Below are 15,246 nucleotides of genomic sequence, written 5' to 3'. Positions count from 1 at the left end.
ACACTTTTTAAATACACGTGAAACACAGACCCGTTTATATCCCGTGTACCAATGACTATACACCAACATTTACACACGCACGCAACACACAAATGCACACAGGGACGGGGCACATTGCCACACTGCTGTACTGTGGTTCATTGACCCCTCTCTTCATTTCAATTTTACTCATTTGTTTTAACACCAGGGTGGATATATCAGGGCTCTTGGTCCATATCAAAGAAGAATGTATCTGTTATTTTTTATTATTATTACACTGAAATATGAGATACCATTAAAAAAATGATTACATTTTTTTTTATTTCAAACGTTAGCTTTGTTAACCCCATGTTATATTTATTGAATTTAAACTTTATTTTGCATGTTCATATAAGTAGGGCTTCTGTTTTTCGGGTTTTATTAATTGTATTTTTCCGGTGCTCATTTTTAGCTATTTTCGAGTTTTATGTAAATCGTTTTTTGGGGGTGCTTTCGTTTTTGATATACTGTATGAAATTTGTGTTTTCGGTTACTTTCCAAAATGCTTGAGCGTTTTTGTGTGTGTGTGTGTGAGTCAAAATATGTATAGTAACTGGACAGTACTTGCACACTTAAGTTGTACCTTCTTTCCTTTGCTGTCTTCCACAGTGAAATCCCTCTGGTCACGGGTACATTCTTCTGGGGTTTTTGTGTTGAGGCATTTTTGTACATTTCGCCACAATTCTGTTTTAAATCCTCTGTGTTTTAACAATACAGTTTTAAATCCCCCTAACAAGCCTCCATCATGATTGTAATCTCGTTTTAAATCTCCAATAGAAATGTAGGAATGTGCTGTCACTCAGTAGTTGGGGCGGGTTTAAGGTATTGAGAACAAATCAATGATAGATGCAAGTCAGGAAGGCGGGACATTGTCCAGCAGCACTTGGAAATGTATTTATTATTATTTTTGTAGTAGGTTTTATTCTTTTAATGGGAATAGGGTAAAGTCAACGTGAATTGATTAACCATTTCCACAGTTTTTCTGATGTTTATTTTTATGTTTTCTTTGGGGGGGGAGGGGGGGCGGCCAAAATGAGGCCGGCTGCACCTGTGATTGCTGCATGGCCTTCAGCCCAACCTTCTTGTAAACCCAGTTGACAGGCACATGTAAAAAATACCCTCACGCATCTGAATATTAATTAAGTCATTCAGATTTTGAAGGTGAATTTCTCTCCTTAAAAGTAAACTGCATATAAATCCAAACTACTCAAAAGGCACTACTAAAACAGAATGGCAAAAAATGTTACCCAAGCCATTGTGAATGTTAACTACTGAAGGGTTTTTACAGTATGTCTGAAACATCCTGAATACATTTGATTTATTTTTCTACTTTCCCTATTCTCTTCTTTAATACATATGATACTTGAGTAAAACAGAGGTTTTGTAAGATATACATTTGAACATAAGCCCCTGTGTTGTGAATTGAATATGCCTTTTAAATGAAATATAATAACGTAAACACAAAAACACTTTATTAAAACATTTAAATCAGTTCTTAAAAGTTTTAACGCATTTACTAAAACTTTTTTTTTTTTTTTTTTTAGTGCTCTGTGCAGTTGCTTCCGGACACTTCAGAAAATACCACTTTGTGGAAGTCGAAAAGAGCTGGTTTGATGCTCAGAGCTACTGTCGAGAGAAGCACACAGACCTGGCCACCATTGAAAGCCAGGAAGAAGCAGACAGTCTCTCTAAGACTCGAGACAAAGGCAAAAATGAAGCCTGGATTGGGTTATATCGTGATGTTAAAAAAAACTGGCAGTGGTCCAACAGCGATGCTGTTATCATCAGCAACTTGGAAGCTGAACACGACATAATAAAGAAATCTGACATAACAAAGAAATCTTGTGTTGAAGCTGATAATCATGGCAAATGGACAAATGAACACTGCAGTACGAAGAACAGTTTCATGTGTTACAAAGGTAAGCCTGGCAGTTCAACCCATATCTAGAGCCCTGGAATGTGTTTTAATCTTCCTTCACCCTCTTTCCTTTTTTGTTCTTGTTGGGAGGATTTTTTTTTTATCAATGTTAAACAGAACTGACATTGGCCTGACAGAGATACTGGGCCCTATTGCATTGCAATCGTGTTTCTCACAATCAGATCTGAGAGGTGTCCTATATAACTCCTAATCTCATGTTCATTAGATAATCTTCCTTTATTTTGTTTTACCAACCAGTACACTTTTGTTTTTAAAAACAGGAATATTTGTGGGTTTCCACTACATCCTTTTTAATTTTTTAGACATACTTCGTGAATTGTATTTATTAAGTTTACCTTAGAAACATTGTCAAGTTGACAAACGTTTAGGCTTGTGCCTTTTCTTAGAATTGCTTATAAGTTTTACCTTAGAATTCTGATGAAGTGTTCTGAAGTTATAGATAGATATCCAGGATCATGTCTTGAAACTTAGTAGAGAGAGTAGGACAGGAACAGGTTCAAAAGAGAAAGGAGTAGTTTTTACACTGAGTTATAAATACATGGAATTGATAACCTGGTGCGGTAGCAAATTCTAAAATATATATTTTACACTATCAAGAGAAGTCTCTTTTTCTTTATTTCTGATATTCTTTAATGTACAAACAAATCTGAAATAAATGAACTGTTACCTTTGAATAACAGCATTGTTACAGTACCGGGTGAATTTGAGGGTTCAGTATCTAAGGCACTTACTGCCTACAGGGATTTGACCAGGAAAGGAGAGATCTTTTGCCTTTTTAAACTTTAACACACTTTTCAGCTAGACACGATTTTAACAGTGATTATCTTACAGTGTTTGCCTTATTGCACCAATATCAAAAGCAAAGGAGCTACAGCAGTGGGAAGCTATTAGATTTGCTATTTATATGATTTAACAGTGGTGGTTTGTACATCGGAATAAATCAGTTGAATAGAACCCAGAGTGTTATACATTTAGGTGCTTCACTGTAAGAAGAATGGTAATGTGTGAGGCTTCAGTGTCTGGGAATCCACAGCCATGTTCCTTGAGCTGGCAGTATAGCTGCAGGGTAACCTGGGTTCAGGGTAGACTTCCTGCCCTTTACATCACAGCAGGAGAGCCACACACCTCCTCAGCTCAAAGCTTTTTTCATCACTGTTTCCTTTTCAGAATGCAGTAACTCCAGCAAGATATATTTCCTGATTGAAGAAGGTAAAACCTGGTATGAAGCTCAGCAGTACTGTAGAAAATACTACACCGACCTCGTCAGTATAAAATTTGACACTGAAAAGGAAAAAATAAAGAACATAAGAAAGGATGGGGATAAAGCATTTTGGATAGGCCTGTTCAATAACCTGTGGAAGTGGTCAGATGGGGGAGATTTGGACTTCCAAAACTGGAATTCTGGAAAACTATCCGGTGATGAGAACAAAAAGTGTGTTTCTATACATAACGAAGAAACATGGAAGGATGAAAAATGTGACACTGAACTCCCCTTCTTCTGCTATGATGGTAAGGATCCCAGTTCAGACTGTTCTTTTTCAACCCGTCTGCAAGCAGGGAGTGAGGGTGGTTCGTTCTTCAGTCCTGTCCAGCTGTCTAACAGTTTGGCTTCATGACTTAGGGGTTGATTTAAACAAGTGCCCAGCTCAGCCACAGCTGGATTTAACTGTAGCATTGACAGCTGTGGCCAAAAAACCCTCTACTGATTCAACTGCCTACTTGTGGTTATCCCAAGATTACTCCTGTAAGCAAGGATTACAGTGACATTGTCTTTTAATCTTTACATGTAATGGTGTGGCATTTCAGCCTATTGAACTGCAAGGCAACGGATTAGCGTGAACTGATAACCTTGTGCCATTCAATTAAAGTCCCCCGTGTATAAAACAATGCATTATTATTGGTTAAACATCTGTGCTTTCAGATGGCAGACAGCTGTTCCTTGTGACGGAGAATAAAACCTGGGAGGAAGCCGTGGAGTACTGCAGATCCAACCACACTGACCTGGTCAGCATCGAGTCAAAGGCAGAACAGATCAGAGTGATGAAAAAAGCTGGAAACGCCACCTCCTCACAGGTGTGGCTGGGGTTACGCAAGAGCTGTACCTTTGGCTTCTGGTACTGGGTGGATGGAGCCAAGCATGGCTACGATCAGTGGGCTCCAGGTTGCCCATGCCAAAGTGAACCGAACCATTGTGGAGCCATGGACAGAATGAATGGGTACAACTGGACTGCCCAGTCCTGCTCTGAAAGGTTCAACTTCATCTGCTACAAAGGTAAATCTGCCTGGCATGCTTTTTGTTGTATTTTTTTTCATGATTATAAAAAAATACTGAATTTGTTGGTGTCTGTTTTGTGATGTGGATAACACCGAGCAGAAGCAATATAAAGAGGACTTCCACTGAGTACTGTAGGGGCTGTTTTTAAAGTGGGAGTGTAAGGTAAAATATTGACGCCCACAAATAATGTAGCATTAGCAGAAACACGGGCCCCTTCTGGACAGACAACCACAGTTTTTGAGTGTACTCCATTCAGTCAGATCCACAGCTCATTTTAAATCAGTCTGGATAAACCATAGGTGTGGACTGTTGTCCATATGACTGTATCCCATGCTCATTTTATTGTAGTCAGCAACCCAAATGCCCCTTTTGCTATGACTGATTTTTTGTTATGCTCTGTGTTTTTACTCCAGTCTGTAGGCAGACTGGAGTAATCCACTACAGTTGTGTGAAATCCGCAGTCTTTGTCTTTGGTCTTTCTCAATTGTTTTGTTGCCACAATTATTGCCCTTATACTAACTAAAAGTGATGCTTAACCTATGAAGGTGTTGACTACCTGTTGACTATATTTTCCAGTAAACTGTTTTTCTGTTGTTTGCTACAGTCAGTATTCAGTATTCATTAAGTCTTTTCTCTCTCCCTAGAGATGAGAGTGACTCCCTGAGTACACTCAGCTTCTGCAGCAGCATCCGCTTCCCACACCCGGGATACTTTTGATTGCTTCAAGAGGCTCACTCGCATTATTTTAAAGGGGGGTTGAAATGGCTTTTTCTTAAGGGGTTAATAAAAAGGTTTTTAAAAACAAAACACAGAAATATTTGCATGACAAATTTCTAGTAAATCCCTCATCGTTTTACTGTAAATATGTTCACACATTTTGAAGTTTGTGAAGGTTTGCACTCCATATGCTACAGTGTAGTGAGATTCTGCAGTGAAAATAACAACATCTGCAGAAAAATGATGCGGGACATGTTCTGGTAATGAGAGGAATATAATGTTTTTTTAGTATATCCCCTTCAGTCTCAGCATGCATAATCTCATTGTGTTAAGTTCCTATCTATGTATCTACAGTCATTATTTTAAAATATTTGCTTTTTCAAAGGTTTTTTTATGGTAACTTTTCAAACCCCATAGAGTTCACACAAACTATATGTCTAAAAATGTAATTTAAAACAATTGTGACGGAATGGGATGTACACAGTGTACTGTCAACATGGCCTAACCATGAATTAATCAATTTAGTGAATTATCAATTCTTGGTAGCACTTCATTGTATTATTATTATTATTATTATTATTATTATTATTATTATTATTAGTGGTAGTTGTTCTGCGAAAACTGCTATAAAAAAACAAGCACATTTTTCTGGAAACATCCCAGAAACACTGAACTTTGATTCCATCTGTAAACCAGACTGCTTGGACTGTTAGATGTATTGCAAGGGGATAAAAAAAAAAAAAAAAAAAAAAAAACATTTTGAAAGTGGTGTAGAATTCATGTTAGTATTGCATGGAGAAAAAGTTAAAAATGCAAACAGAAACTTAAAGCCAAAGTTTCCAAATCAGTGAAAAGGGGCTTGTCAAAAATAGGAAGTTTAAAAAGTAATCTCTAAGGCGATCTACAATACTCTAGATATTAAACCTGTATTGCAATGTTTAAGTACAGTCATGTGGCTCATATGCTTGCTGTAACTGCTTGGCGTAAACATAAATAAACTTACATTCTGGTTCAGTCCATTTCTCTGTGCACTTTTGTGTTCTATCTTGCCTATAAGCACAGACTCATTTTAGATTTTTAGTTTGCTTTAAAGAATATGGAATATAAAGACATTCTCAAAGCTTTAACTTGTGAGTTACTTAAAGAAAGTTTAAATACAATTCATGTAATTGCATACAGTTTGAAAAAAAAAAACATGAAACTTCTATACAAGTCGATGAGTACACATGCAATATTAAACTGCAACAGATTTTGATAAAGCATTCTTTAAATACAGTTACTGTGAATTAGCCCCAGTATCACACAAGCAGAAGAACTGGATTTCATAAACTCTAGTGAAACACATTCTTCTTCTATATATTCAACAAGAATACAGATTCCAGTATAGGGGTGTTAAGAGATTGTAATATTAGGATACTTTCAGTAAGTGCAGCTTCATGTGCTTTCCTTAAGAGATTTGTGTAATCAGTCATTTCATTCTGTAACATGAAAGGCGTTTTCATTTACATGCAAATATGTATGAACAAGTAAGATCTCCAAAAGAACATCATCTATGTAAACCAACTAGTTTGGGATCAAGAAATAAATACAAATTGACACACAACATCATGTACTGCACCTGATCCAAGGTCTGGTCAGCAAACTATTCAACCGAAAACTAAAATATCTAATTGGCTAATCTTTGTGTATGTGCCTGTGTCCCCAACCCTCTCATTGGACTGGAATATCAACCAATCAGAGTAAGGACTGTGTTTGATTCAAATAAAGCAATGCTATAAGAACACACACACACAAAAATTAACGAGAGGGGGCCAATCAGCCCATCTATGCCTGTTCGGTTCCCAGAAGCTGATTGACCTCCAAACTCACCACTCTGTGTGAAGAGGTATCTCCACCCTCTGTCCATTTCCAGTCTGTTTCCACTTCATTTCTAACTGTGTCCTTCGGTTCTGGTTTCTGTGCTGCTTAAAGTATTGGTTAGGGTCAACCTTGTCAACTGCTTTTAAGATTTTAAAGACTTCTATCAAATTCCCCCTAATTCTTCTTTGTTCTAGCCTAAATAGATTCAGTTATTTCAGCCTGCCTTCAGAGCTCATTCCTCTAAGCCCTAGGATAAGTCTGGTATGCTTGTTCACTTGCTAGCAGTGTAGGTGTAGCATACTGACAATTCCCTCACACTTTATTGAGGACACACTATGTAAGACGACCTTGCTAAATGACAGCTAGAAAAAAGAGAGTTTAGTAGCTTCAAACAAGATATCATAAGAGGACTGATATTTAACAAATTATACTTTAAATGATTCATCAAATATTCAGGTGCAAAAGTAAACCAAAAGAAATAGTGCAGAGCACCTCATATATAGCCCACCGGATGACTAAAGACTGCACATTGGCAGTGGAATCTGCTTGGGTGTGCTCTACATTAACCCAACTGGACGAGGGCCCTAAACATAGCTCCACAGTCAGCGAGACCCAGCCCGACAGTCTTGTGCTTACTGTTCTTGTAGATGGCAAGTTTACCAAGAGCCAGGAGGAGATCTGCCACCTGGGAATTCCATCACCAACACACCACAGTGGGTGGTTGTGCAGCAAGGGCTCCAGAAAGAACGTCTCTCCCTTGGTCTTAGAGTCTCTTCTCACGGATGTTTTCATGTAGCTTCTTCATCCTAACCCCAGTTCAACTGCAGTGGATCCCAGGTTGTGTTACTGATGTTACAGGCCAGTCTAAAGCAGGGACAGTGCACACTGGGTTTGATTTTAAGGCTTGACCGTTTATCCTGGACAATCACAAACTGTGACAGACAAGTGCTTCCATCTTACTCATTGGTCCACAGGAGAAGTGTTCCTTAAATATATTTTAACAATGCATTGCAAAATGAAAGTCAAACATTCTGTAAAAAAGCTGACGTCTCCTGCAGTGGTGTGTGCAGAGGTACAGCAGATAAAGATCATAGATGCTGGGAACCATAGAACTTCACTCCAGCAACATAGCTCTTATGTCTTACCAAGAAGATTGTATTTTCAGTCTGTCAGGTGCAGCACTACTATTTATTATTATTATTATTATTATTATTATTATTATTATTATTATTAATAATAATATTATCATTTATTTCTTAGTAGACACCCTTATCCAGGGAGACTTACAATTGTTAAAAGATATCATATTTTTTTTACATACAATTACCCATTTATACAGTTGGGTTTTTACTGGAGCAATCTAGGTAAAGTACCTTGCTCAAGAGTACAGCAGCAGTGTCCCCCACCTGGGATTGAACCCATGACCCTCCGGTCAAGAGTCTACTCCACACTGCTTTCAGTCCTGTAGTTTCCAGTCCTGTTCTTAGGAAACAAAATTTAAAAGTCTATATATACTGTAGTATACCAATAGCTGGAAGCTGGCTGGCTGATAGTACTGAATCATTATCTAATTTAATACTAGAAACTTTGAGTTTAAACCAGCACTGACAACAATTTAAAGGATGTATGATGGCAATTCTGGTACAAATTACAGTGAAACAGTTTTAGATTCTTACCTGGGTAGGAAAAAAAGATCCAGTTAGGTTTGGGTACTATTACTGAAATACATGGACTATAACATAATCAATAATGTGCCATACTTTGATATGCTTTATATATATATATAAAAAAATACAGATATATACCTTCCATGTGTGTGTATAACACCTTTGGAAAACTGGAGTTGCCTCCTCTTGCAATAGCTGCAACAGTCCAGTAGGGTGTTGTAACACAAAAAACATGTAACACAAAAAACAAACACAAGTCCACAGTGAGTGCGATAGTGCTCGTGGTGTAAATACAGTTATTCGTGAAACAATGTGCAGTGTTCTCCCGGTTGAGTGCTGGCCTTTAGCCACAGCTCCGGATTGTGTTAGCCATTAACAACAACAAACAAACAGTTTTTAGACACGACAAACAAAACATGATTGCAAAACAGGTCTCCTTCCAGTTTAGCGTTTAAACATAACAAGGAACAGATCACTTTACTACGTCCCCTTATATACCGTCAATCATGACCCCTTGGTTAACGAATGCAACTGCTCCTCCAATCCGAGGCCGCCATGTCGTTTCCCTTCCGGGTCGATGATTTAGTGTATCGTAGCTCCGCCCCCTTTCTAGATGACCGACTTCCTTCTAACCCCTGGGAATGAATTGTCTGGCCATCCAGTCCAGGACACTCTGTTGTCTTTACACAGCGCCCTCACATTCTGTCTGGGTACATTTCTTCTGTATTCCACACTGTATGATATCTAAAATACCAGTTTGTGTGTCCAACTAAAAGCATTTAAAAAATCTAAATTTAAAAAAACAAATCCAATATGAAAGCATTTCAAATGAATCATAATAACTATCATTATTTTGAGTACTGTACTGAGGTTTATTTACTGTGAAGAAACATTTGCCACAACTCTGTCAATATAGGATGCAGCACAGCACTGATTCAGCTTGATACTGTTAAAGATACAGCCACAGTCTAGAGCAGTTTAATGACCATCAAACATTTAATACTTCAAATACCACTTTGTGAATAGCGCTCGGTTTCTCATGAACAGTCATTTTTGCAGTCTTGAATATGCAGCTGATGCATAGTTCAAACACCCTTGTATCTGTAAGTTGGCTTGGATAAAGGCGTCTGCTAAATAAACAAATAATGAAATAACAAACAGTCTAATACAAACGTTATAAAACTGAGATTAAAAAAGCCACAAAAATGTGGTTTTCATTATAAAAAGTTAGAAGAAACAAAGATAAGCTAGTTTGTAAAAATAGAACAACGAAAAAGTCTAACAAAAATGTAATAAAAGTGGAATTAATAAATGTACAGTTTAATTGTAAAATTCCACCATGTACCTCTATCTTCTCCAAACTCTGTATTACACCAGGGTCCATAATCTTCAAAACAATTATATAACTAATTATACAATTATAACTAAACAAATTCCTGCAGCGCCATGTACAAACAGACGCATTTTGGAATTTGATTATTTTCTTTTTGACATTGAATTTCTTATCAATACCACACAAATGCTGGTTGCCAGTTTCACTTTCTTCCTCATGTTATTAATAACAGGGTTATTTGGATGAACAGGAGCCTGCTTTTATTCAGTATTTGCATGCTAGTGAGAAAGGAGTATGCAAATTAGAAGCAAAGAAGGATGTTTATGCCTTTTGATTATACACAGTGTGCCTGCATATTATACAACAGGTTTCTCATCACTGAAATAAAAAAAAAAAAACACTGAAACTATCTTACACTCACATATTTATTATCAAGAATGTTATAAATTCCTGTGTAATCTGAACAGCCCGCTGGTAACCTGTCATGTGTACAATACATTTCAGCTCCTTTGACAGAAATGCATTGCGTCTCTACCTGGCATCAACAGTACAGGACAGTACCAGGGCTTGAAACTCTGGTTTCACTTCTCACAGCATGAAAAAGTCACAGCTAAGTCTGTAGGTTTAATAGGAGTTATTCATGCAGCTATAAGAAAGACACAATTCATTAAATATTAAACTCCTGCTTGTTTAAATAAAACACTTAATTGAAGTGAGTACTGAAACCCAGCTAGTGTAAGTTTAAAGGCACGCAGTATATATATACAGCTGAGGCTTGTTGAAGTTTTTCAGCACTTACATGCACTTTATTATTTACAGAAATTAAAATAAAACAAAAACCTAACTCCATCAAGGAGTGCTAAACTAAACTTTTTAAAGAAATTCTAAACTACAAAACAGTCCAGCTAAGCCGTTCACTGGTTGCAAAACCCACAGTACCTGCCTTGGCCTTCACACAGACAATCTCAGCTTTTCATACAGACTGCCTTGAACAAACCTTTTGGCCTGTTTAAATACCTGCCTGCTAATCACAGGCAGGTGTCCCCCATTACAATTAAAGCCAGGTAAACCACTTCCTGTCTCACACTCATGGCATTCTGGGGAATGTAGTCCTGCAGCACTCTCCAGGATTACATATTTCCTCCTTCACCCCGTACTCTGTCACAATATATATTATTTAAAGGTAAAGGGGATGTATAACAATAGTTGTATGAACACCTCCTGTTCCCAATATGTTTGGATAACAGAGATTTCGCTCAACTTATTTCAGTGCAATATATATATATATATATATATATATATATATATATATATATATAGATAGATAGATAGATAGATAGATAGATAGATAGATAGATAGATAGATAGATTGCACTGAAATAATAATAGAAATATTCATCTGATCTGAAGTTACCATATTAATATATTCCTAATAATATACACTTCAATGGAGGGCTGTAGTCCAGTTGTATTGCAATGTTCTGAGAATGTGCAGAACTCTGAATAGTCTAGAAGCTACTTATTTTACATTTGAACTATTTTGTCTTCACATCTGTAAAATATTACAAGTCACAAGAAATAAACATTAGCACATTTGAAGAAGCTACCTACTGATGTTAAATCTCATTTACACATTGATCATTCACTGCAGTGAGCTTTACATTTACTATTATTTACAACCAGTTGTTAGGGTCGCCTGGCACTGAGCTGATCGGGAGGTCTGGATTGGCATTGCTGGTACCCCAGTGTCAGCACCTGTGTTTAATAAACTGAAAGCATTTTTTTAGTGATAAAATGTGTATTATAATAATTAAGACCAATACTAAAATCAAGAAAAAAGATACCCAGTTCACCTCATGCAGTTTCAAACTATATTACAGGTGCATTAAAGAGTTTTTAATAGATGTTTAAAAGTATCTAAACTGTCATTGAGTGTTCATGGGGAGGTTGTTCCATAGTATTGGAGCCAGACAACTAAAGGAACGCCTGGCCAAAGCCACACATCGGAAATAGGGAGCCACGAGGTAGTTCTGTGTATGTGTTCAGATCAGCACTGATTCTCCCAATCCTCTCAATCAGTGTGAACGAGCAGTTCTGACTCGATCCTCCCTGAATTAGCCCACTATTTCCCTTTTCCTGCCAGCCCCCTTCCGGATTACAACCAATGACATTAGCTCTGAAAAGCAAGTCTAGTGCATAACTGTAAGATATTGTTCCACCCAGCCCCACGGATTGTAACCCAGGCCTGTAGAGAAGAAAGGCTAACGCAACAGCCCCCTGTCTACGCCCTCTATTCCCGCAAAAGGCCTGTCCTCTGTAAGATGAAGGCTTTGTTATATTTCGCATGCTGTCAGTCAACTATACTGAGAACTGCACTGAGCTGCTCTTTAGGACTTGTTCATCCATATAATAATAATAATGACTAGAGTTGCCAGCAACTTTACGGCTTCCAGTACCAAACACTTTAGCAAATAGTGCAGAATGTCATTATTCCATATGAACCATGACCCTATGTGCACTCTATAAGGAGTTATAAGCCAGTTTTACATTTGATCTTTAGGAAAGGTCAGAGGTCATAAATTTTGCACATATAAGGCTGGAATTTCATTTTAGTGTTATTATTATTTGTTTATTTAGCAGATGTCTTTATCTAAGGAAATTTACAGAGACTAGGGTGTGTGAACTATGCATCAGCTGCAGAGTCACTTACAACAACATCTCACCTGAAAGACAAGGGGGTTAAGTGATTTGCTCAGGATCACACAGTGAGTGAGCTGGGATTTGAACCAGGGACCTCCTGGTTACAAGCCCTTTTCTTTAACCACTGGACCACAAGGCTTCCTGTTATAGTGATATTGATAAACCACATACTAATACTACTACTACAAACTATGACAACTATGATTACTACTGCTACTACTACTACTAATAATAATAATAATATTAATAATACTGTTATGATTTCCAGTATTCCCTATATCCTTTCCAACAGCCTTTTCAAGTTTTAGAAAAGGGACAAAATACACTTGCATTTCCTCTGTATTCTTATTTGCATGTTCTTTTTGCTGGTCCCACAGACTCTGTTCACTAAAGCACCTTATGAATAAGCTCACTGTAAAAAAACCAAACCAAACCACCAGAATCCATTTTTGAACATAGTTTGCATGAAGTCTGCCTGCTACACCAGGAAGATGATCAGGAGGTTTTTGCATTTGAGAAGAGGCTGACCTACACACAAAGGCTGCTTCAGATATAGATGTAAATCAACACATTTGAATTGTTCATTTCATACCATGTTACTTTCATACACAGATTCAGAGAGGCATGGGTTTGAATCAGCTCAAGTCACAGTGGTCTCAATTACATAGCTTCCAGACAGACAGTGGATATTTGTGTCATCCTATTCACCACACAGGGCCAGTACTTTGCGTTCAGGTCAGCATTAGGGGTGTCTCTAGGACTCTGCCTTTGCTTGTGGAAGGGAGCAGTTCAGTCTCCAGGACTCAAGCCTACCCTGGACTGGAAGGAGCTCTGCTAACTATTTGTTATTGATTTAGTTTCTTCTGCCAATGTACTTACAGCTATGGCTAAAAGATTTGCATCACCCTATAGAATTAACTAACTTCATAAAGTCAAATGAAACCTGCTGAATAGTTACGTTAACATATTGAATTGCATACCACTTTGTAGTTTTCAATATAGTGGTAGGGGCAGCAGTGTGGAGTAGTGGTTAGGGCTCTGGACTCTTGACCGGAGGGTCGTGGGTTCAATCCCAGATGGGGGACACTGCTGCTGTACCCTTGAGCAATGTACTTTACCTAGATTGCTCCAGTAAAAACCCAACTGTATAAATGGGTAATTGTATGTAAAAATGTGCTGTCTGTATAATGTGAAATAATGTGATATCACGTAACAATTGTAAGTCTCCCTGGATAAGGGCGTCTGCTAATTAATAATATACTTAACGGAAAACTGACAAAAATTGAAAAATGTGACATTTTGATATCTAGCATAAAATACTGTACTACCAATGGTTTCTGGCAGACTTTTGCGATATCATTTTGTAGTTTCTTTGATGACATGAAGTTAAATAAAAGATTAAAATTATGTACACACACACACACACACACACGCACACACACACACACACACACACATTTATATATATATACATTGATTTGATGGACAACGACACCTGTGCCTCCTGCCAGTTCTGTTGTCAATTGCTTGTCTTCTTTCTATTCCTTAAGGATATTATCTTCATGTATTGCTCATCCTTGTTAGGCAGCTTTTTGGGTCTTCCAGTCCTGGGTTTACCAATTACAGATGACGTTTCTCTGTACTTGTTGTAACTATGCTTTGGATACCACACCTTGAAAATCGAGTGATGCGAGCTATTTCACTCAATGTTTTTCCTTCTTTGTGCAGGTCAAGGTTGCTATAATAGTAGAAAATACTAGTGGAGGCTTTGAGTGAATTGTTGATGCTCATAATGCATCAGAGTAGAAAAATGCAGCATGGTTATGACTTTTACACAGCAATATATATATATATATATATATATATATATATATATATATATAAATATTACACGATTATGCCAGCGGGACTCAACAGAAAAGAATGAACTAATTAACTTCAATAAATATATAGCATTTAAATAAATAAACAAAATTCATTCAAAAAAGTTGTGCATGCTGATACGCTGGGGAGGCCAAATCAAGACTGATCCTCAGAGCCAGCATTGCATAATATAATAAAAATATAAGTTTATATAAAGTAATGTTAATTAGAATGAATACAGATTCAAAGATATAAGTAAAAATGATGTCACAATATATAGAACACCATTACATCAAGTAAGAATAAATCATGGATTTGAATATAAACAATAACAAGTAGTTACCCTTGAGAAAGATATGTACAACATATCGAAATGTTGGGCAGCTGGCTCTTTGAGCTAATATATATATATATATATATATATATATATATATATATATATATATATATATATATATATTCCTAAAATTCTATGTGATGCAAAAAAATATATATAAGCTTGTATGTTTAGACAGTGTCTAATATATTTATTGATCTCTGATATAAAACTTTAGGAGCAGCGTAGTGCTGTATAGGTCTGAAATAAATAGCACAGTTGTCTTATCTAATGCATTCTTCTTGATGTTTAGAGTCACGTCGTATATCACTTTCTTTTTCATCACAACTTTATAAATAATTTTAAAACCACCCCTGTGGTTCAAAAGGGCTCTAAAATATTGATTTTCTCCATTTAACCTGTCCCACCTGCAACAATCTGCCTGTATTATTATTATTATTATTATTATTATTATTATTATTATTATTATTATTACATACACCCTGTTCCTGGTAAAAAAAAAAAAAAAAGCAAAAAATAAAAATACTAAATTTGCTC

General features: G+C 36.9%; 1 protein-coding gene across 2 annotated transcripts in view; it reads left to right on the top strand.

The window, feature by feature from the left end:
• The window catches only part of LOC117433595 (lymphocyte antigen 75-like), a 28,436-nt gene extending 22,508 nt beyond the window's left edge, over nucleotides 1-5,928 (top strand). For both annotated transcript variants that reach the window (XM_059009262.1, XM_059009261.1), the window contains exons 3-6: nucleotides 1,563-1,937; nucleotides 3,125-3,466; nucleotides 3,879-4,229; nucleotides 4,877-5,928. In XM_059009262.1, coding sequence (XP_058865245.1) covers nucleotides 1,563-1,937; nucleotides 3,125-3,466; nucleotides 3,879-4,229; nucleotides 4,877-4,896 — 1,088 coding nt within the window. In that variant the 3' untranslated portion in view covers nucleotides 4,897-5,928. The remainder of the gene's footprint in view (nucleotides 1-1,562; nucleotides 1,938-3,124; nucleotides 3,467-3,878; nucleotides 4,230-4,876) is intronic.
• Nucleotides 5,929-15,246: the final 9,318 nt, after the last annotated feature.

The sequence above is a fragment of the Acipenser ruthenus genome, chromosome 38, assembly GCF_902713425.1.
Source record: "Acipenser ruthenus chromosome 38, fAciRut3.2 maternal haplotype, whole genome shotgun sequence".
Taxonomy (NCBI): domain Eukaryota; kingdom Metazoa; phylum Chordata; class Actinopteri; order Acipenseriformes; family Acipenseridae; genus Acipenser; species Acipenser ruthenus.
This window is presented reverse-complemented; position numbering and strand designations above follow the sequence as displayed.